At 44.1% G+C, this 21610-nt stretch overlaps 1 protein-coding gene across 1 annotated transcript in view; it reads left to right on the forward strand.

Annotated features, from left to right (window-relative positions):
* rem2 (RAS (RAD and GEM)-like GTP binding 2) overlaps positions 1 to 21610 on the forward strand; it is a 67686-nt gene that overhangs the window by 31719 nt on the left and 14357 nt on the right. The window contains exon 4 of the mRNA XM_079512311.1: positions 11853 to 12030. Coding sequence (XP_079368437.1) covers positions 11853 to 12030 — 178 coding nt within the window. The remainder of the gene's footprint in view (positions 1 to 11852; positions 12031 to 21610) is intronic.

The following is a 21610-nucleotide window of genomic DNA, read 5'->3' on the forward strand; positions in this document are numbered from 1 at the left end:
ATACTTTGCTGGCAGGGAACTTCCCAGACTACCCTGATGTGCTGGGTGAGTTGGGTGTCACAATGTAACAATCTGTTGCTGCTGTTGTACCACGACAGTTGTACTCATATACAAGTGGAATGTGGCAGACCACCAAGCTCAATTTGAAAGTTCAGGTGATGTCACACAATTTGGATGGGAGATCCACATTTTGCTAAGGGTGACCTGACACCTGATGAGATGTTGAAGCTACAAATGAGAAGTGATGTTGATAATAAAGAGACGATGCGGTAGATCAGGATTTGGGTAAGATATTGCTGCCAATCAGGAGGGCTAGGGGGATGTGGTGGGTTGATTTTATGTTCCTGATTATGAGTTGAAGCTTACAGATATTGAATGTAGTTGCAAAAGATAAATATTATCATTTTCTTATGCTATTATTACAAATGTATAAGTATAAGTTGTTATAGAAATAGAAATAGTTGTTTCTGTTTCATTGACCAGACCTTTAACATGTGAGATTGACCTGATATAAAGGCCTTTTTTGATTATGCCAATTACCAAAGTTTGGGCAACCAAGCTAAAATTGTCCCCAAATACAAATCAACAACAAAAACGTAATATGAAACAGCATTATTAGGTTTTGTATTGAACAGATAGAAGTGTCAAATGGACTAAAAGGTGATGTAATGGTGAACGGAAAGTTATCTTATGCATTACTTACACTGTACACTTACACTATATTTAGTTTATTGAATTTCATAAAACATTTCATTAGAATTTATGTTCTAAGATGGTTTTAAATATTTACAGTTATTTACAGAGGGAACCTTTGTGCTGCGTCTTTCATGAAAACAGAAGTACGTACGTCTCATGTAATATATAGTCCCTATATGTTGTCTCTCCTGTAATAGATAACATTTCTAGATGTGCTAATTTTAACAACTTTTCAGAGAAATATATAGTCTGAGCTGTATCCCAACCATTCTTCAAAGATATATGATCAATAATAGGAGAGAACCATCAGTTTGAAGTAGAATGCTCCATTCGGATTTGGAAAATTGAGTTTTGGCATGTGGTTATAAATGGAGTGATAACACACAGAAAGCTACCACAGATGCAATGCTATCACATTTTTCCTAGCACTAGGGATGTATACCTTCCCAAAAATCACTATGAGACTTATTCACCCCATCGGTACAGATGACCCCAGATTTGGGGTCCTGGCTCACGGCCTAATTGATCCATGTGATTATATTGACCAAACTGGATTATAACAGATTCCCTACCTACATGCAGACTGTCTCAGGCATGGCCATTGCCCTGCTCGTGGTTCTCAAGGCTGTCGGAATCATAGATATTACAAAATATAGATGCCTCACTGGCCGCTGCAGTTCATTGGAGCGACGTGTCTCCAATGAAGGCAGGAAGTCAAGCGGAAGTGCAGTGCTGGAGGCGTTTTTTTTTTTTAAACAAATCTTTATAACAGTCATGACAATACATTACAATACGAAACTAAGACAAACAAACAAACAACAAAGTTATTAACACAATCCATGCCAGTACACTACAATAGAAACGCAGACCAGTGGCCAGCGTTTCTATTGTAAAAAAAAAAAAAGACGCAAAATTACGTCCTGGCACAGGGGGTTATAGTGCTTCAAATGTAACCTGTCGTTCCTTGGCTTGGATTGGGTTAATACAACAATACAACATCAGAGCCAGGGGGGGGGATTACTAACAGAAAACATTAAAGAATGAACACAAAGCAACAGTTCTCCGCAGCTTTCTTATTTAGAAGTGCTGAAGGCATTTGCTGAAGGCGCGCTGCGTCACTGCCCAAGTGATGTCACTCATGCGACTCCTCCATGTCTCTCTCTGTCACTCAAGTGACTTCTGGCCAATCACAGCGCGTCTTTTCCGGGACTTAAGTTACGCACGCGGAAGGGTTCATTGAAGGCAAATGCTTTGCAAGGAATCTCGGGACAATTGTGCCTCCAATTGTGACACGCGCCTCAGAGCCGGAAAGGGTGTCTACGTTTATATGTCTATGGTCGGAATACACCCTGCGGTGCTGATTTCGTCAACAAAAACTATGGCAGAAAATGTTCGTCGACTACCTTTTTTCACTGACGAAAACGAAATGGAAATAAACTAAACTATGATGACTAAAACTAAGACTAAATATATTGAAAATTCCGTCAACAAATACAAACTAGACTAAAATGTTAGAAAGGGAGTGGACAATCCAGTATAAGTAAAAGACAAAAGTAATTTTACACTTGGTTGCATGCTGAAAATAGCCGATCTACAAGCTCACAACGCAACACAACGTGTCGTAGCGCGACACCTTGTGAGCTTGTAGATCGGCTATTTTCAGCAAGCGTAAACTCGGCCATTACGACGGCATCAAGACCTGCAAACGGTAGATTTAGTCGACTAAAACTAGACTAAGACTAAAGCATTTCAGATGACTAAAATATGACTAAAACTAAATTACATTTTATTCAAAAGACCATGACTAAACTAAAATCAAAATTTGTTGCCAAAATCCACCCTGCTGCCTTGTGGTTCAATTTGTTGAACGTTTGTTGAGTCGACAATGTCCACATTCCATCATTCAGGACACAACAATGTCGCTTTTGGTGTCAGCAGCATGTCAATCAGTTTATCGTCTGCCAGCTGGATCGCAGAAATGATCAATAAAGACATGACGATGTACCAATCAGGCTTTAGATCTCTGCTCCGAGTGTCTGCCTGTACGTTGTTCATGTGGTGATTGTTGGCGACAATTATATTTGTATTGATATGACACCGTAAACCGCTGATAAATGCCAATATTCTGAGCATGCGTGTTTACAAAAGAATGCCCAGCCCAAGTGCATGTTATGTTTTCATTTATTGATTATATTATAGACTGAAGAAGGGTCTGTCTGTTTGTACGATGATGCTGTATGATATTGCACAAACAATGCGTGCGTGCGTGCGTGCGTGCGTGCGTGCGTGCGTGCGTGTGTGTGTGTGTGTGTGTGTGTGTGTGTGTGTGTGTAAAAAAAAAAAAGGGGTGGGTGTTAACAGATGGCCTGCTCAGTGAACAGGGAAGCTGCCAAGAAAGAGCGAGTGGGGGAAGAGTGAGGGAATGGACCTCGTCTTGAGTTACTCTTTCTAGACAGACAGCTTCCGCAATTCCCAAATGCTTCCACCTACCCTACTACCCATCTGTAGTTAAATATTCTGCCATTTTAACCCACTTCATTATTCTCTGTGCAGTCGCTTGAATAACCCTTGAAAACTAATTGGCTAGCTGTAGCTGCTGAGCAGAAATGGAAATTAAAAATACCATGAAAAAGCTTTCATTCAGGTGTTTCAGAACTTTGCAAAATGAAAAAAAAAAATATTCAGCTGTTTTGGTATTTTCTGTGACCTTATTGTAAAGACAGTGCCTGCCTTTGCTGTATTTGATAAACCACCGCCATGTTATTGCCTGTCTGCCCTACGTTGTATGGTAAAAGGTTGTGCGGGCGGCCATAGCAGGGTTTAGACAGAGGCCGTCTGGGAAGCAGAAGGTTCACCATTAACCACCAACTGCCTGGCGTCTTTTACTCCTATATGACTTTAGTCGCCCAGATCGTCTTTTGACGTCTTTTTTTTTTTTTTACGTTTCACAACTCTGTTCTGTATGTGTCTGTATATGAAGTAAACGGGAAAAAAACGGCCTTGTATGCAAACACATATACACACATTTGACATTTGCAAACACATATACACACATTTGACATTGGGGGCTGCGGTGGCCTAAGGGTTAGAGGAGCGCCCTTGTTGCCGAAAGGTTGCTGGTTCGATTCCCCGGACGGGCAGGAAAAATCTGGGTCGGGAAGTGATTGTCATCACTCACCCAAAACCGCTGAAGTTGCCCTTGAGCAAAGCACTGAACCCCCAACTGCTCCAGTGGAGCTGCTTAGTGGCCAACGGTATAAGACTGTGGTTGTACTGGTCAGCTCCCAGGTTTTAATGTGTGTCTGTCTGTGTGTCTATGTGCAGGGCATTTCTGAAAATGAGCACTTGTGCTCAGCTACCACCCTGGGTAAATAAAGGATACAAATTTAAAAAAAGAAAGAAAAACACAGGACAAAAAGAAAATACAATTACTGTACATGCATAGAAACATAAGGTCAGAGGGCATGTCCACAGCTCAGACTAGTCCTGGCCAAAATCCTGATAAATCGACTGATGGACAAAAGACCTATTCAGTCTGACCTTATTGTATGCTGGAACACCATATCTCCTTCCTGAAGGCAGAAACCTATACAGGTACTCTCCATACAAAACATGGCTAGTATTTATATTCCTTGCTAACCTGAGGATGCTGTTCTCATACATGGGTGTATAGAGCCTCTGAAGTGGTTGTCCAACAATCTTTGAACAAATGTTTAGTTGTTGCAGCAGTTAATATAGCTGAATATGGGAGGGGCTAGCGCACCTCAACAAATGTACAGTGACAAAAATACCTCAGAAATGACCAACACTGTCGTTTAGCTGTGGGAAAAGTCCATGCCATGCATGTCTTCTTCAATCTGTACGGTCGCCATATCTTCTACGCTAGCTATCGCCGGGTTTAAGATAGACATGCACTGCACAGCTTACCATCGCAATGGCCTGCCATGGTTATGTTGCAGAGGGGGATTACATTTTCCTATTTCATATATACCTTTCCTGTCTGAAGAGCTTTTCCGGTGGAAGGCTTCCTCTTCTCAAATTTGAACGGGCTGAATTTCAGAATGTGTCTGGAGCAAACGTATTATGGAAGAGATAGGCTTGCTTGAGAGAATATATACTGTACTGTGTCTCGGCTTGACATTAAAGCCTCCTTGTTACTTTATTACAATTTTCCTCCCAAGAGCCCTTCACCACAACGCCTACAATCGATGTTCACTCTGTGTTCTTCCTCTTCATGCCCACAAAGCATGGCTCTCTCGGGGTCTCTCTCTCTCTCTCTCTCTCTCTCTCTCTCTCTCTCTCTCTCTCTCTCTCTCTCTCTCTCCCCCTCTCTCTTGTTTCTCTCCCCCCTCCACCTTCTACTCCTGCTCCCATCACTCGATCAGACAGTGACAGGTGGCCGAGCTCATTTCCGCGCCAGTAGCCCCTCTCCTCTATAAGTCTCTTCTTGGCTCCTGGTTTTTTCCCCCCCTTGCCCTGCACTCTGTCAGAGAGATAGAGTGCCAGGGGCTCATCATGCATTTCCTGCTCTCGGGGGCTACGGGCCGGTCCCCGCTGGCCACCAGGCAGGATATGTGTGATTTTTTTTTTTACATCTCTAAAGCTCTCCGGAGGTTAGAAATTCACCTTCAGTAGTGTCATCATGGATGTACGATACGATACGATACGATACGATACAACTTTATTGTCAGCTTGCACTGAAATTTGTTTTGCGTCCATGACGTCACCGTTCAAGATGCAGACAAGACATACACGATACATTACAAAAGATACATTACAGGACACATCACAGAAGCAGACAGGAACAAGAACAATAGGACATATTAATATAGGCAGCACACAAATGTATAGGCGTAGCCCAGTCTCAAAAGCCCTACATGTACTGTAACATGCGGATACTGAAAACTACTGGTCTAATAGTCGTGCAGAGAGTGTTAGAGGGGCAGGGGCTGAAATCCCGTTAAGAGGGCACTTTTGGACAAAAATAGCAGATCTACAAGCTCTCAACGCGTCGCAGCGCGACGCGTTGAGAGCTTGTAGATCAGCTATTTTCGAGGGCGCAACCCAGCACTGTTTAGCTAGTGGAGATGCGTTGTATACGACATGGAATTCTAAACAAATTTGTTCAACACAAAATACTGTGTTCAAGTTCAGGAGACTTCGGGAAAACAAGCAATTCTCCTGAATGCTGCCTTCCGGTATGGCATGGAAAGGAGAGGAGGGTATTTGCATTTCTTTCACCATATAGTAAATGCTGCATTCATGGTCTGGAGAGGGCAGTTGTTTTACAGACTGGTAAAAAGGCAGGGGCTGAAGCCCCCTTTGATGTCTATGTGTGCAAGTCCCTGCTAATAGCTGTTTATGTTGCTGCCATACCGTTTCTGTCAACTCATCGCTCATCGCGGCTGGCTCCATTGTTCATTGTTTGGAAGAAAGGCACTTTTCAATCAATATGTCTTTCACTTGGAATTCTGCCCATGAGTATTTGATTTAATTCTGTCTTTAGTTCCAGTAGGCTATTAAAGGAGAATTGCATGCTAGAAGGCTTTCTTACCTTACGTTGTAGTTGTCAAGTCCGCACCAAAGTGGTCCAGGTGTTATTTTGTGCAAAAACGCATTATTGGCTATTTTCCCCTACCCCACCATATAAGCCCTCAATGGGGCGCTGGGTTTTAGTTCTAATTTGCTTATTTCCATCACTCGAAAATCAACTTTACTCCATAGTAACGCCGTAGCTCCATCCACTTGCATGGAGCCTTTTGAACTATAGTTACTTTGTAGATTTAGATTATTATTACAAAACATACATTAACCACTTCAGCCCTGTATACATTTGGGCCATTTGTATACATTGGGACATTCTGCACAATGAGTACTTTTACTTTTTGGTACTTTAATTATACATTTTGATGTCAATACTTTTGTACTTTTGCTCATTTTGAATTGCAGACTTTTACTTGTAACAGTATTTCTACAGTGCAGTATTGGTACTTTTACTTAAGTTAAACATTTGAGTACTTTTTCCACAACTGTTGTTATCCAGGCCATCTGGGAACCCATTTGGTTAAAATAATAATTAAATATGTTTTTGCCTTTGGGGGCATCACCACTTCCTTTTTGAGCAGTGCACACCGCTCCACTGACTGGACTATATGAACAGCTGCAATGCCGCTGGGTGACCTAAAGTGGCACTGTTGAACAGCCTAAACACACACACACACACACACACACACACACACACACACACACGCACAAACTGGGGTCTGGGAGTGAGTCTGCAGTTCTGATGCAAGTTCATTCCATAGTTTTGGAGCCAAGCACCAACTCAGTGTACGGCTTGCTTGGGTGCAGCAAGTTGTGGAGTAATTACTGGGAACTGATGGCTGTTGCACTCCACCCCAGCCATCCACCCCCCAGGGGTCTATAGTGCATTGTGAAATGGGGATAGACTCCCGCGCTCTGGCTGATGCCGCCAATAAGCCTCTCCAGCCTGCACTGACCTTAGCCAGGAGTCATGGACAGTGAATATCAGCTGTTCTCCAGGCAGTGAATGTCAGTAAAACAAACATTCATTTGTCCTTGTGTTACTGTAGTCTCATATTTACGGTCGGATAAAATGTCGTCTGACGACATTGCTGAGTCCGTGTGTCTCGATACTTTGGTTTCTGGTATTGGGGGAGAGGTGTATCATGTCTGTTATTGACTGGACCTTGTGATGCTGTACAAAATGTACGTAGTTTTAAGGTAGTTTCCAAATGAAAAAAATAAATCATAATTCTGGCCTGCTAAAGAATATATCAGCAGCTGTCATGTTGCACAACACAGACATATATGGACCTAATCCTCCCAAAGGAGCACTTGAAAGATCGAAATGTACGTAATCGCATATTGCATTTACCTTTTGACATTCACCGTCCACCACAGTTCCCCCAGTAAAACGGTAGAGAGAGCAGGAGGGAAAAGGATGGGAGGAAAGAGAGAGAGAGACATTCAAAGAAAGATAATCCTCCATTTCTTTGTTGGTGCTGAGCCAAACTGTATAAGGACGGAATCATGAGAACAAACTTGACCGTATCTGCCGTTTGTCGCAAATATTGAGTTGTGTGTGTGTGTGAGCCCCTGCTGTGTTCTCAGGAGAGACATGAGAAGGATGAGCAGGTGCGTGCGTGCGTGCGTGCGTGCGTGCGTGCGGTAGCGCGGTAGCGAGCAATATACTGATAGTGGGAGAGTGTATTACCAACAGAGATAAGGACTCTGCTCTCACCTCCTGGCAGACCCACACTGTCTGATTGTGACAGACAGGACACCATGCCGGCAACCACTGTTTAAAGGCTAATGAAGTTCCAAGTGTTCATTTTGGAGGCCCTTTCGAGACCTCTGATGAAGTACACTGACATAATGAGGACATAATGGGCTCTTCCAGTGGTGGGAAGTAACTAAGTACATTTATTTAAGTACTGTACTAAGACGAATGGGATTAATTGAATAATTGAAAAATTATGAAAATAGCCGATCTACACAACACAATGCATCACGATGCCTCTGCTATTTTCTAAATATGTTTAACACATTTGAAAACTTGAAAGGGGACATTCTGCACAATGAGTACTTTTTACCGTTGGTATTTTAAGTACATTTTGATGCCAATATTTGTACTTTTACTCAAGTACATTTTTAATTCCGGACTTTTACTTGTAACGGAGTAGTTCTACATTGCAGTAATTGTCTCCACCAGGCCGAAGGCATGGGGAGAGAGTATGTTTTGCACTCCGTCCGTGTGTGTGTGTGTGTGTGTGTGTGTGTGTGTGTGTGTGTGTGTCCGTCCTTCCTTCCGTCCTTCCGTCCGTCCGTTATCAGCTAATCTCCGGCACCGTTTGTTTTGCACTCCGTCCGTGTGTGTGTGTGTGTGTGTGTGTGTGTCCGTCCTTCCTTCCGTCCTTCCGTCCGTCCGTTATCAGCTAATCTCCGGCACCGTTGGCCCGATCCATGCCAAACTTTGCACACACACTCCCTGGATGCCAACAACGAACCTCTGCCCCAAATATTCTTCAATGGCCTGTTATAGCGCCACCATGAGGCCGATTTAGGTAAAACACATTTCTGTAGATTACTCGTACACATTTTATCCATACATCACACAATTCGGTATACACTATCTTCATAGTCATGTGATCAACACGGATCTGCACCATTTCCCATCTTCCATCCTGATTGGCTAAGATTGGCTTCCAAAGCTCACATGAATGGTCTGTTTCGAACAAAATGTCACAAATCACAAACGCAGTGTGCCATTTCCGTGAAATTATACACGCACATTTCCACTAGGCCGAGGACGACATGCCACTCATTCTTTTCCAAATCAGCCTCATGGTGGCGCTATAACAGGCCAATTCCTGTTTTTAGCTATAACTGCATCGATCTGTATACAACATATGTATGCGCACTCCCTAGAGGCCATGGAAAAACATTGTCTCTGCATCCCTCCACATCTACCGCTTATAGCGCCACCATGAGGCCGATTTCTGCAAAACACATTGCTTATGTTAGTCGCACAGATTTCATCCAAATCTCACGCAAATCGGTACACATGATCTCTGTAGTCATGTGAACAAGACAGTCTGTTGGATTTCTCAGATTCTACACTGATTGGCTAACATTGCCTTCCAAAGTTTTCAGGAGTGGCCCGTTTTGTTCAAAATGCTGCACATGTCCTGCTCATCCAGAATTCTATCCTCAGAGATGCTATGAGTGATCTGGCTCTGCATTTCCTCAACAAAAGAACATTGTTGCAAAAAACAAACAAACAAACATGTTTATATTACTCCTAAACATTTTGCCAAACATCTCACACAGTCCTATCCTCCTGGTGGAGACCTGTGCCCACAGTCCTATCCTCCTGGTGGAGACCTGTGCCCACAGTCCTATCCTCCTGGTGGAGACCTGTGCCCACAGTCCTATCCTCCTGGTGGAGACCTGTGCCCACAGTCCTATCCTCCTGGTGGAGACCTGTGCCCACAGTCCTATCCTCCTGGTGGAGACCTGTGCCCACAGTCCTATCCTCCTGGTGGAGACCTGTGCCCAGAAGGGCACTTTTTCTAGTTGACACTTTTACTATACGTAAAGCCTTTTCCACCACTGCAGGGGTCCTCTGCTTCTGGTTGTCATAAACGCAGCCTCGGGCAGTTTTGGGAAAGTTCATTTATTTTATGAACTAGTTCAGTTCACAGTTCATAATTCAACATTTTGAACTAAAGTTCATGGTTCCAAAACATGAATGATTTTAGTTATTTTTCGTTATTTTTTTATTTTTTATTTTTTTTATTATTGCCACAGCCTAGGCTATAGCCATTTGCTCACCAGCTGAGAGACAGGGATTTAGAGAATGCTGACAGGGACGCAAATTCGTGAACTATCGTTCTTTGAACGCGTTCGGGTACAACACTGGCCTCGGGTTCTGCCACTATAAAAAGGCAACATGGTGAGAAGGCATACTGTAATTTAGGCTTTGAAAACGTAACAAATAATCGGTGGACCTCATGCAGGTCCATGTTACGGTTAAATTAACCCGCTCGGTATAGTTACAGTAAAGGACCACTTCACCACTTTTCAACCTATCTTCATATGATAGGTCCGCATTAATAATCATGATAAAATGGCACGATTTTTGTTCTACTCAGTCGGTGTCTCATAGGAGGGCTGTGGGCAGTTTAGAAACCGTCCTCCAGTGACATCATCATTAGGCAGATTTTTTTTTTAAACAAGATTTTTTTACAAAAATGTTTAGATTTCATTATCGTGAGAAAGCCTGCAGTTTCTATTAGCTTGTATTCCCCATTGATGATGTCATGACTCACTGGAGGACGGTTTCTGAACTGCCCACAGCCCTCCTATGAGACACAGACCAAGTAGAAAAACAATTGTGCCATTTTTTTCATGATTATTAATTAATTAGTGAGGACCTATTATATGAAGATAGGTTGAAATGTGGTGAAGTGGAACCCATTTTGGGCGGGAACCTCCTTTTGGTATTAGCATTATGTTATGATTTAGCTATTGAAAAATAGCAGATCTACAAGCTCGTAGCGCGCCACCAAGTGGCGCGCTACGAGCTTGTAGGTCTGATATTTTTGAAAAATCGAAGAACCACTGACATAGAAACATAGCTTTTTCAGAAAACTGTCAGGATGTAGAAGACATTTTTAGAATCTGATCTCGGGTCAAAATGGGTTAACACTCGGTAAAGCTGTATTTTCCACTGGTTCACCGTCGCTATATCTGGCCCCTTCAATGCAGACTATAGTACAATGCTGGTCATGGGTAAATGTTTTGCCTGGGGCACGTGTAATAGTGATACTCGTTGACTCACTTGATGGACTAGCTAATGGCCGCCAACAAAATGGAGCGAGGCTCAGCGAAGGGAATTGGTTTAATGAGCTGCCATTTTCTGTACATGTTATTCAGTTTTATTATTACTATATAGACCAAGTGGTTTCCCAAAAGTTTTAGGTCGAGACCCAAAAGAGACATTTGCCAAAAGAGAAAGTTGCAGATCTACAAGCTATAGATCTGTTTTATTTTCATTACTTCTTAACAGTTCTACTGCCGCTAATTGTTTGATCCAGTGTTGCGCCGCTGCGTAATACGACATCCCGCTATTTGTTTTATGTGTCTAAATCGCATCGCATTAATAATAATAAAAAAAGTGGAACTTGTGGCACTCCATCTTTAAATGTTTTTCTATATATTTAATATAGAAATTATTAGATATGGGGGCACGGTGGCACAGTCTGTGTCGCCTCACAGCTAGAAGGTCCTGGCTTTGATTCCCACTGGGGACGCTGGGGGGCGTGTTCTCTCCTCCGTGTCATCAGTGCCCATGCCCTAGGTGGGGTTGACAACTGTGTGTGTGTGTGTGTGTGTGTGTGTGTGTGTGTGTGTGTGTGTGTGTGTGTGTGTGTGTGTGTGTGTGTGTGTGTGTGTGTGTGTGTGTGTGTGTGTGTGTGTGTGTGTGTGTGTGTGTGTGTGTGTGTGTGTGTGTGTGTGGCCCTGACGATGCTGCAGCGTGACGTGTATATCCTGGTCTTACGTGTGTGTGTGTGTGTGTGTCGTACAGGACCTGACGTAATGTGTGTCCCCCTCTACTGCTCGTATTTCAGGACCTGACGACGCTGCAGTGCGATGTGTGCATCCTCGTCTTCTCGGTGACTGACAGGCGGAGCTTCCACCGCACGGCCCAGCTCCGCCTCCTCCTCAGGGAGTCACACCCACACACGCCAATCATCCTGGTGGGGAACAAGAGTGACCTCGTCCGCTCGCGGGAGATCAGCTCCGAGGGTGAGTGGACCAGGGGGCGGGGCTACTGCTATAGCGGCAGTCTGTAATATTACACCTGTCTGTCGTTCTTCAGCCCGTCTATATATATATTGTGTGTCACAAGGACACACAATACTTTGGGCGTACATAGCGGGCGGTACCCATCCTCCATGTGCACACAAGCACGTAGTAGCCTATACACACACACACACACACACACATGCTCTCTCATGCTCATGCAAAGTCACACCGTGTTGGGAGTAACGCGTTAAATGGTAAATGGTGCATTTATATAGCGCCTTTATCCAAGGCGCTTTACATAGATTGTGCATCACATTCACCCATTCACACACACATTCATACACCGATTGCAGCGGAAGCCACGCAAGGCACCAACCAGCACATCGGGAGCAATTTGGGGTTCAGTGTCTTGCCCAAGGACACTCCGACATGTAGACAGGAGGAGCCGGGATTCGAACCGCCGACCCATGGATCATTGGACGACCTGCTCTACCTCCTGAGCCACAGTCGCCCATGGCTGCGTTACAGGTAACGCAGCCTGTAACTGTAATCGGATTAGATTAACATAAACGTGGGGCGCACGGTGGCCTAGTGGTCCAGGCGCATGTCACATATATAGGCTCTGGCCTGACAGCGTGTCGCGTGTTCGAGTCCCGTTCGTGACGACCTTTGGTGCGTGTTTAGCGGCAGCGGTGGCCGAACGGATTGCGGAGCGGTCTTGATACCGGAAGGTCGCCAGTTCGAATCAGCGGTCCGACACGTTAAAATTACCACCGCTGAAGTGCCCTTGAACAAGGCATTGAACCACTACGATGAAATGTTCTATGAGCAGGGCCTGGCTGGAAACAAGTTCTTGAGCTTAGCCCAGATACCCTGGGTAAATATAGTAATCATTTCATTTCATTTCATTTCTCCCCTTCTCTCTCCCTCTTTCCTGTCAACTCTCTTCACTTGAAACTATCAATAAAGGCAGAAAAATCCCCATCAATAAAGGCAGAAAAATCCCCAAACAAATCTTTAGAGTAAGGCGCGATTCATACTCCTATTTTAGAGCCGAATAAAAGTCGGTTCGGCGCTGTAGAGCCTACAATGTGACGTCATTTGAGGTTCGGGGGGGCGGGTACCGTCCTAAAGTCGGCTCTTCGGTGCTACTGAAAATTTCTGACGAGCCGAAATCATTTCGGCACTACAGCGCCGAAACAGCGGTAAAATAGGAGTATGAATCGGCCCTAACTCACTCACTGCTTAGTGTTCACCCACTGACTGCAGGTTGAGGTGCAAATATGCATATAGGCCTGGGCTCGGAGGCAGGTTTGGTCATGCGCAGTGTAGGCGGGTGGAGGCTGTCGGTAGGGTGTACTGCAGGAAGGAGTGCCGATGAAGAACAGAGCTATTCTCATTTTTGTACTTTTATGTTTATTTCATTTTTTTGTATTTTTTTTTTGTTCCAATAAGTGTCACTGTCAGGCAGAGGGAGGGTGGAAGGGTGGGTGGGAGGCAGGAGGTCGTCCTCTATAGGGAAAAAACTAAAAATGTTTGTACCCCCCTAATTTCTATTTTCTCCCTGTATATAGGTGAGATATTGTATGTTGTGACCAACTGCTGCTGGTATGAACAATAAAAAAACATAAATATTAAAAAAAAAAAAGAGTAACATAAACATGTATACGTTTTGAAATTAAGAGCATTTAGTTACGTTTTTTCAAATAAACAATCTGTTGGGTTTGCTTCTGTTGCCACAATTTGAAAAAGCTAATCCATCCGACAACGCAGTTGTTTGTGTCCCCACTTTTGTCAAATGCTTTCTCCATTGGCCGTCTCTCTGTTCAATCTTTCCTTTCTTCTTTGGGTGTTTATCCCTTCCCCTGCTTTGTGTTTTGCCATTTGTCACCTCATAAGTCCAAATTCCATTAGAGGCCCTCTCGAGGCTTTGTCTTTGATCAGCAGAATGGATTTCTTGTCGCTGTGTCCTCGGCTACATGTGTGCACGAATACCCCCCGCGGCAATCTCATCAGCGAAATCATTTCTCCTCTCGAGGTATCGTGAGCGCTGTGTGGATATACTAACATTCTCAGAGAAATGAATGGCTCTGGTGGATTTCAGAGCTCACTTTCTCTATATCAGTGTCATCATTACTGCAGAGTGGCTTGTTCTTTGAGATCTGTTTACCCACAAGCTCTTTGGCAGGCCATATACAGTAGCAACACTAAAACATGGTCTGAAGAGGAAGCATGTGTTGCACCTGATTGTGTTTCTGATTGACTGATATTTCTATTGACAAAAATGTGTATACAGTACGTATATTTGTACATGTCTATCAAAACGGAAAAAAGTTCCAGAACGTATATTGACTTCTTTGGGTGTGTAAACTGTTTGTAAGTTGTTTGTTTTGTTTCACTCAATTCCCAACTATACTACTACGCAAAAGAACATGCAGGGTAGCCTACTGTAAAAGGAACCCACTACAACTCCACTTGATTGATGTTTATAATTAGGTTCAGCTGCTATTCAGCCAGCACTTGATGAAGGACCTTATGAAGTTAATGGCCCTAATGGGTGCACATTATAAGGCATTTTGTTAATTATTACGCCGCCTGTCATTTAATCCGTGTTCCACATAAGCTTACAGTGCGGTGCAAGAAAAGAGCACATTATGACCGTGAATCGAACCCGCACAGTCGCGGTGAACCCTTCCAATGATCTGGTTATGCATATGTGTGTGAGATGAGTGTATGAGTATTTAATTAATATTTAAAATGCGGTGGGCCCGCGTTGCGGTAGAATGCTGGTAAGACATAGCCGAGAAAGAGAGGTGGAACAGGCACAGCATAGACCTGGATATGAACCCAATGTGTTCGTTCCTAAATCATGCATCTGAACCATTGTACTCGTACCTTTTTCATGTGACGGCCAGGTTACATGAAGTCTGATTGATTGAAATATTTATTAACAGATTGCAGAATTACAGTACATTTCAAGCACAAACTCAATACAAAGACTGTTAACTGTGAGTGGACGACCCAATTAAGCATTACACTTGTTTACAAGAGGGTCCACCATGTTCAATTTATCAAAACATTTAGAGACGTACAAATAGACAATTCTATATAGTCAAAGAACGGAACAGATCATGAATTCATCATAAAGGAGGTAAAAAGGGAAAAGAAACATATACAGTGAGGGGAAAAGGGGGGGTCTGGTTTGCAACAAATCCATAAAACCTGAACAATTTAGGTCATCTTAATACCTCTTGATGTATCATTTGACATGAAGTCTGGTTTGCACCAAATCCATACGACCTGACACAAATGTTGCTATAACAGCCACTCTGCATTTTCAAGAAAATAATTTTGATGGCATCGTGACTACGAGCTGTGCGGCCTCTCTCCTTTCTCAGTCAAGAATACCGACTTCAAATGGCTACAGGATGTGTTTGATTGGAAGCGTCGGCGCTGTTGTTGCACTTGCAGGTGTTAATGAAAGTGCTAAAGTGGAGATTGTGTAAAAGTGGCCCCGGGAGCAATTTGGTGTTGATGTGACTGCCTTCAAGTTCACACCTGTCCAGCATACAACATCATATCGGCTTCCATTTGTGAACATATCATATCAGTAATACAGTTGCTCTACAACCCCCTCGTCCCCCAGCTGTCTAATCCCTGAACAAAATGTCATTCCAGTGTGTTTTCCGAGAGCTCTCTCTCTGCCCTCTCAAGGTTGTGTTGTGTCTCACTTCTGGATTATCTCCCTCTCACAGCTGGGGGGTCACTGTCTTTAAGTGTGTGGATCAGTGTGCACATAACAGATGTGCCAGCCAGCACACACGTGCATGTGCGTATGCACAGCAACACACACACACACTCGCACACACACACACACACACGCACGCACGCACGCACGTACGCGCGCACACACACAACACTCTAGACAATTTCTTACTTCTTGTGTGTGCCGTAGGTGACACTGTTCCTCATGTGTAGAGAAGTATGTATGATGAGAGGAATGAAGAATTAATTGGAAATGAGGGGATAGAAGGGGGGATAAAGCATAGTGAAGAGGGAAAGGGGGGGCAGAGAAAGGGACCTGCGTTGGGGAATCTCTCTCCAAGGAAATGATGCTAGTACGTATGTGTGTGTGAACAGTATAGCAGCCCGAATTAAAGTGGGGCCCAGGGACGCCCAGGGGTCCTTGAGGGGGTTCCGGGGGTTGTTATTGAAGGCCGATGCCTCTACAAACAACGTTATGTTAATGCCTCAAAATCGCACAAAACGTACCACGCTCCATCAAAATGCTATTTTGGTGTTCTGTTCTCAACTTAAATGTCGTAGGCATGGCTGTCAACAATCATGACTTGATGATTCATTGTCACACCAACATTGTGGTTTCATTGTTTTTCCACACTTGGGGCAGATATGACGAATCACTACAAAGATAGCGGAAATAGGCCTGGGCCATGGCTCAGTGGTCCAGGCACCTTGGCTGGTAATCCAGTCTGGCAGTGTGCCGCGGGTTCGACCTTTACTGCATGTCACCCCCCCCCCCCCCCCCCCCCCCATCTCTCTCAGCCTACTGTCTATCCCTCTAGAAAAAATATAAAAAGATCACGTGTACCGATTTGCGTGAGATTTGGATGAAATCTGTGCGACTAATATAAACGGTGTGTTTATCGGCCTCATGGTGGCACCGGCAGATGTGGAGGGATGCAGGGAAAATGTTTTCCATGGCCTCTAGGGAGTGCGCATGCAAAGTTGTACACAGATCGATGCAGTTATAGGTCAAAACAGGAATTGCCCTGTTATAGCGCCACTGTGAGGCTGATTTGGAAAACAATAAGTGGCATGTCGTCCTAGTGGAAATGTGCGTGTATATTTTTTCACAGAAATTGCACACTGTTTGTGATTTGTGGCATTTTGTTCGAAACGGACCAATCATGTTAGCTTTGGAAGCCAATCTTAGCCAATCAGGATGGAATATAGGAAATGGTGCAGATCCGTGTTGACTATGGAGATAGTGTACTGTATACTAGCGCATTGTGTGATGTATGGATCAAATGTGTACGAGTAATCTACAGAAATGTGTTTTGCCAAAATTGGCCTTGTGGTGACAGGCCGTTGTGGAATATTTGGAGCAGAGGTTCGTCGTTGGCATCCAGGGAGTGTGTGTGCACAGTTTGGCATGGATCGGGCCAACGGTGTCGGAAATTAGCTGGTAACGGACGGACGGACGGACGGACGTACACACACGGACAGACGGACGGACGGACGGACGGACGGACGCAGTGCAAAACATACTCTCTCCCCATGCCTTCGGCCTGATGGAGACAATAAAGAAACAAAACATACTCTCTCCCCATGCCTTCAGCCTGGTGGAGACAATAAAGAAACAAAACATACTCTCTCCCCATGCTTTCAGCCTGATGGAGACAATAAAGAAACAAAACATACTCTCTCCCCATGCCTTCAGCCTGGTGGAGACAATAAAGAAACAAAACATACTCTCTCCCCATGCCTTCAGCCTGATGGAGACAATAAAGAAACAAAACATACTCTCTCCCCATGCCTTCAGCCTGGTGGAGACAATAAAGAAACAAAACATACTCTCTCCCCATGCCTTCAGCCTGATGGAGACAATAAAGAAACAAAACATACTCTCTCCCCATGCCTTCAGCCTGATGGAGACAATAAAGAAACAAAACATACTCTCTCCCCATGCCTTCGACCTGATGGAGACAATAAAGAAACAAAACATACTCTCTCCCCATGCCTTCAGCCTGATGGAGACAATAAAGAAACAAAACATACTCTCTCCCCATGCCTTCGGCCTGATGGAGACAATAAAGAAACAAAACATACTCTCTCCCCATGCCTTCGGCCTGATGGAGACAATAAAGAAACAAAACATACTCTCTCCCCATGCCTTCAGCCTGATGGAGACAATAAAGAAACAAAACATACTCTCTCCCCATGCCTTCAGCCTGATGGAGACAATAAAGAAACAAAACATACTCTCTCCCCATGCCTTCAGCCTGATGGAGACAATAAAGAAACAAAACATACTCTCTCCCCATGCCTTCAGCCTGATGGAGACAATAAAGAAACAAAACATACTCTCTCCCCATGCCTTCAGCCTGATGGAGACAATAAAGAAACAAAACATACTCTCTCCCCATGCCTTCAGCCTGATGGAGACAATAAAGAAACAAAACATACTCTCTCCCCATGCCTTCGGCCTGATGGAGACAATAAAGAAACAAAACATACTCTCTCCCCATGCCTTCAGCCTGATGGAGACGATAAAGAAACAAAACATACTCTCTCCCCATGCCTTCAGCCTGATGGAGACAATAAAGAAACAAAACATACTCTCTCCCCATGCCTTCAGCCTGATGGAGACAATAAAGAAACAAAACATACTCTCTCCCCATGCCTTCGACCTGATGGAGACAATAAAGAAACAAAACATACTCTCTCCCCATGCCTTCGGCCTGGTGGAGACAATAAAGACGAAAGCCACAAAAGAGATAGCTGAAATAGAGTTAGAAGCTTTCCGCGCGGCGTGTTGTGAGGTTGTAGGTCTGCTACTTTCATCATTTCATTATTCAATGTTTATTCAATGTTTTTCAACATGGAAACGATTATGACGATTAATAATTGCAATTATCTTAAATAATTCCGATTTAGGGGATTATGTAGGGCCTAAATGTAGGTGCATTATATGCCATAATCCATGAAGTACGTGCCATATGCACATGGGACTGGGGACGGGGGTATTAGCCTATATCATCTGCATATGGGACTGGGGACGGGGGTATTAGCCTATATCATGGCACAAGTAGAAGCATTTGTCCTTCTGTTGAACTTTTGCCTGGAGCTGTGTTGTGATTTTGACAGCAAATTTCGATTTTAGTTTTAGTCATAGTCTTTTGAATAGTTTTCATTTAGTTTCACATTTTAGTCACCTGGAATATTTTGGTGTCAATTTGTTGTCGACTAACTACAGTTGATTTAGCTGACTAAAATGTATTTTGGCGGGCCTTGATGCCGTCGTAATGGCTGATTTTACACTTGCTGAAAATAGCAGATCTACAATCTCAATTGTGAGCTCACAATTGAGATTAGCCGATTGTAGATCGGCTATTTTCAGCATGCAACCAAGTGTAAAATTACTTGTGTCTTTTACTTATACTGTATCTGTTGTATCTGTTGTCCACTAGTCCCTTCCTAACATTTTGGTCTAGTTTTTATTTTTACGAAATTGTCAGTATATTTAGTCTTAGTTTTAATCATCATAGCTTAGTTTTCATTTAGTTTCCATTTAGTTTTCGTCTGTGACAAAAGGTCAAAAAAAGGACAAAACGAACATCTTTCGTCATAGTATTAAGGCTCATTCATAGTCTGGATTTTCGGTGGTGAGGTGACCACCGACCACGAGCCGCGGTGAAGAGCAAACCACCCAGCCCTTCTCTCTGTTTTTACTCACCACCGCTCAACGTTATTTCAGCTCCGGTGGTCACCTCACCACCGGAGCGGTGGTCACCTCACCACCGGAGCGGTGGTCACCTCACCACCGGAGCGGTGGTCACCTCACCACCGAAAATCCAGACTATGAATGAGCCTTTAGTAGACGAAATCAACACGGTCACAAACCTCTGTCTACCATTCTACGTGTAATATGATACTGCTTCAGAAACAATTCATCAATAAAAATGCACAATTTTGCACCAGAACAGTGTTGATTAACTGAAAGGCTGGTGTTTTTTTTAATACAGTACATGAAAGCCTTTAGCCTGGATTCGTTTCAGAGTTGCTGTGAGTCTCAGATCTTCTGGTAGTTAAATTTGTTCAAACCGTGTGTGGCATAATAAACACTGCCTCACTATTTTTTATTTAAATTATGTCTCTCTCTCTCTCTCTCTCTCTCTCGCTCTCTCTCTCTGGAAGCCAATGAGATCTGAGAATTGGTTTAATGTGAGTAAAATCAATGTGAGTAAATCTATTACCAGAGAGTTTAAATGGAATTTCAATAAGCTTGTGTTTATACCAAGTTGCTTTTCCATGATTGTAATGGTGACGTTTTCATTTGACATTGAAGTATTGATATCTTATATAATCGTTGTCGGCCGGGGTAAACGTTGCAGAAATAAGTCAAATGGATTACTGTGGCTTAAAAGAAATTGGGGGAAAGTCAAGTACATCACTGTAGACAAGATTACACGGCATTGTGATTGTGAATCAACTTTTTTTTTAATACATGTACAATATAAGACATGCCCAAAACACCCCCTCAACTCCTTCACTTCACTTCACTTATCAGGGTGTGGGCTGTGGGGGGTGTCAAAAATGTGGGGACCGGTTCAAAAATTATTATTTGGGGCCTGAAAACGTTGAGAACCACTGTCCACTGTGCTACAGTCTACTAGTGGGACAGGAGAGAGAACCACTGTCCACTGTGCTACAGTCTACTAGTGGGACAGGAGAGAGAACCACTGTGCTACAGTCTACTAGTGGGACAGGAGAGAGAACCACTGTCCACTGTGCTACAGTCTACTAGTGGGACAGGAGAGAGAACCACTGTCCACTGTGCTACAGTCTACTAGTGGGACAGGAGAGAGAAACACTGTGCTACAGTCTACTAGTGGGACAGGAGAGAGAACCACTGTGCTACAGTCTACTAGTGGGACAGGAGAGAGAACCACTGTCCACTGTGCTACAGTCTACTAGTGGGACAGGAGAGAGAACCACTGTCCACTGTGCTACAGTCTACTAGTGGGACAGGAGAGAGAACCACTGTCCACTATGCTACAGTCTACTAGTGGGACAGGAGAGAGAACCACTGTGCTACAGTCTACTAGTGGGACAGGAGAGAGAACCACTGTGCTACAGTCTACTAGTGGGACAGGAGAGAGAACCACTGTCCACTATGCTACAGTCTACTAGTAGGACAGGAGAGAGAACCACTGTCCACTATGCTACAGTCTACTAGTGGGACAGGAGAGGGAACCACTGTCCACTGTGCTACAGTCTACTAGTGGGACAGGAGAGAGAACCACTGTCCACTGTGCTACGGTCTACTAGTGGGACAGGAGAGAGAACCACTGTGCTACAGTCTACTAGTGGGACAGGAGAGAGAACCACTGTGCTACAGTCTACTAGTGGGACAGGAGAGAGAACCACTGTGCTACAGTCTACTAGTGGGACAGGAGAGAGAACCACTGTCCACTGTGCTACAGTCTACTAGTGGGACAGGAGAGAGAACCACTGTCCACTATGCTACAGTCTACTAGTGGGACAGGAGAGGGAACCACTGTCCACTGTGCTGCAGTCTACTAGTGGGACAGGAGAGAGAACCACTGTCCACTGTGCTACAGTCTACTAGTAGGACAGGAGAGAGAACCACTGTCCACTATGCTACAGTCTACTAGTGGGACAGGAGAGGGAACCACTGTCCACTGTGCTACAGTCTACTAGTGGGACAGGAGAGAGAACCACTGTCCACTGTGCTACGGTCTACTAGTGGGACAGGAGAGAGAACCACTGTGCTACAGTCTACTAGTGGGACAGGAGAGAGAACCACTGTGCTACA

The sequence above is a fragment of the Electrona antarctica genome, assembly GCF_951216825.1.
Source record: "Electrona antarctica genome assembly, chromosome: 1".
NCBI classification, from domain to species: Eukaryota; Metazoa; Chordata; class Actinopteri; order Myctophiformes; family Myctophidae; genus Electrona; species Electrona antarctica.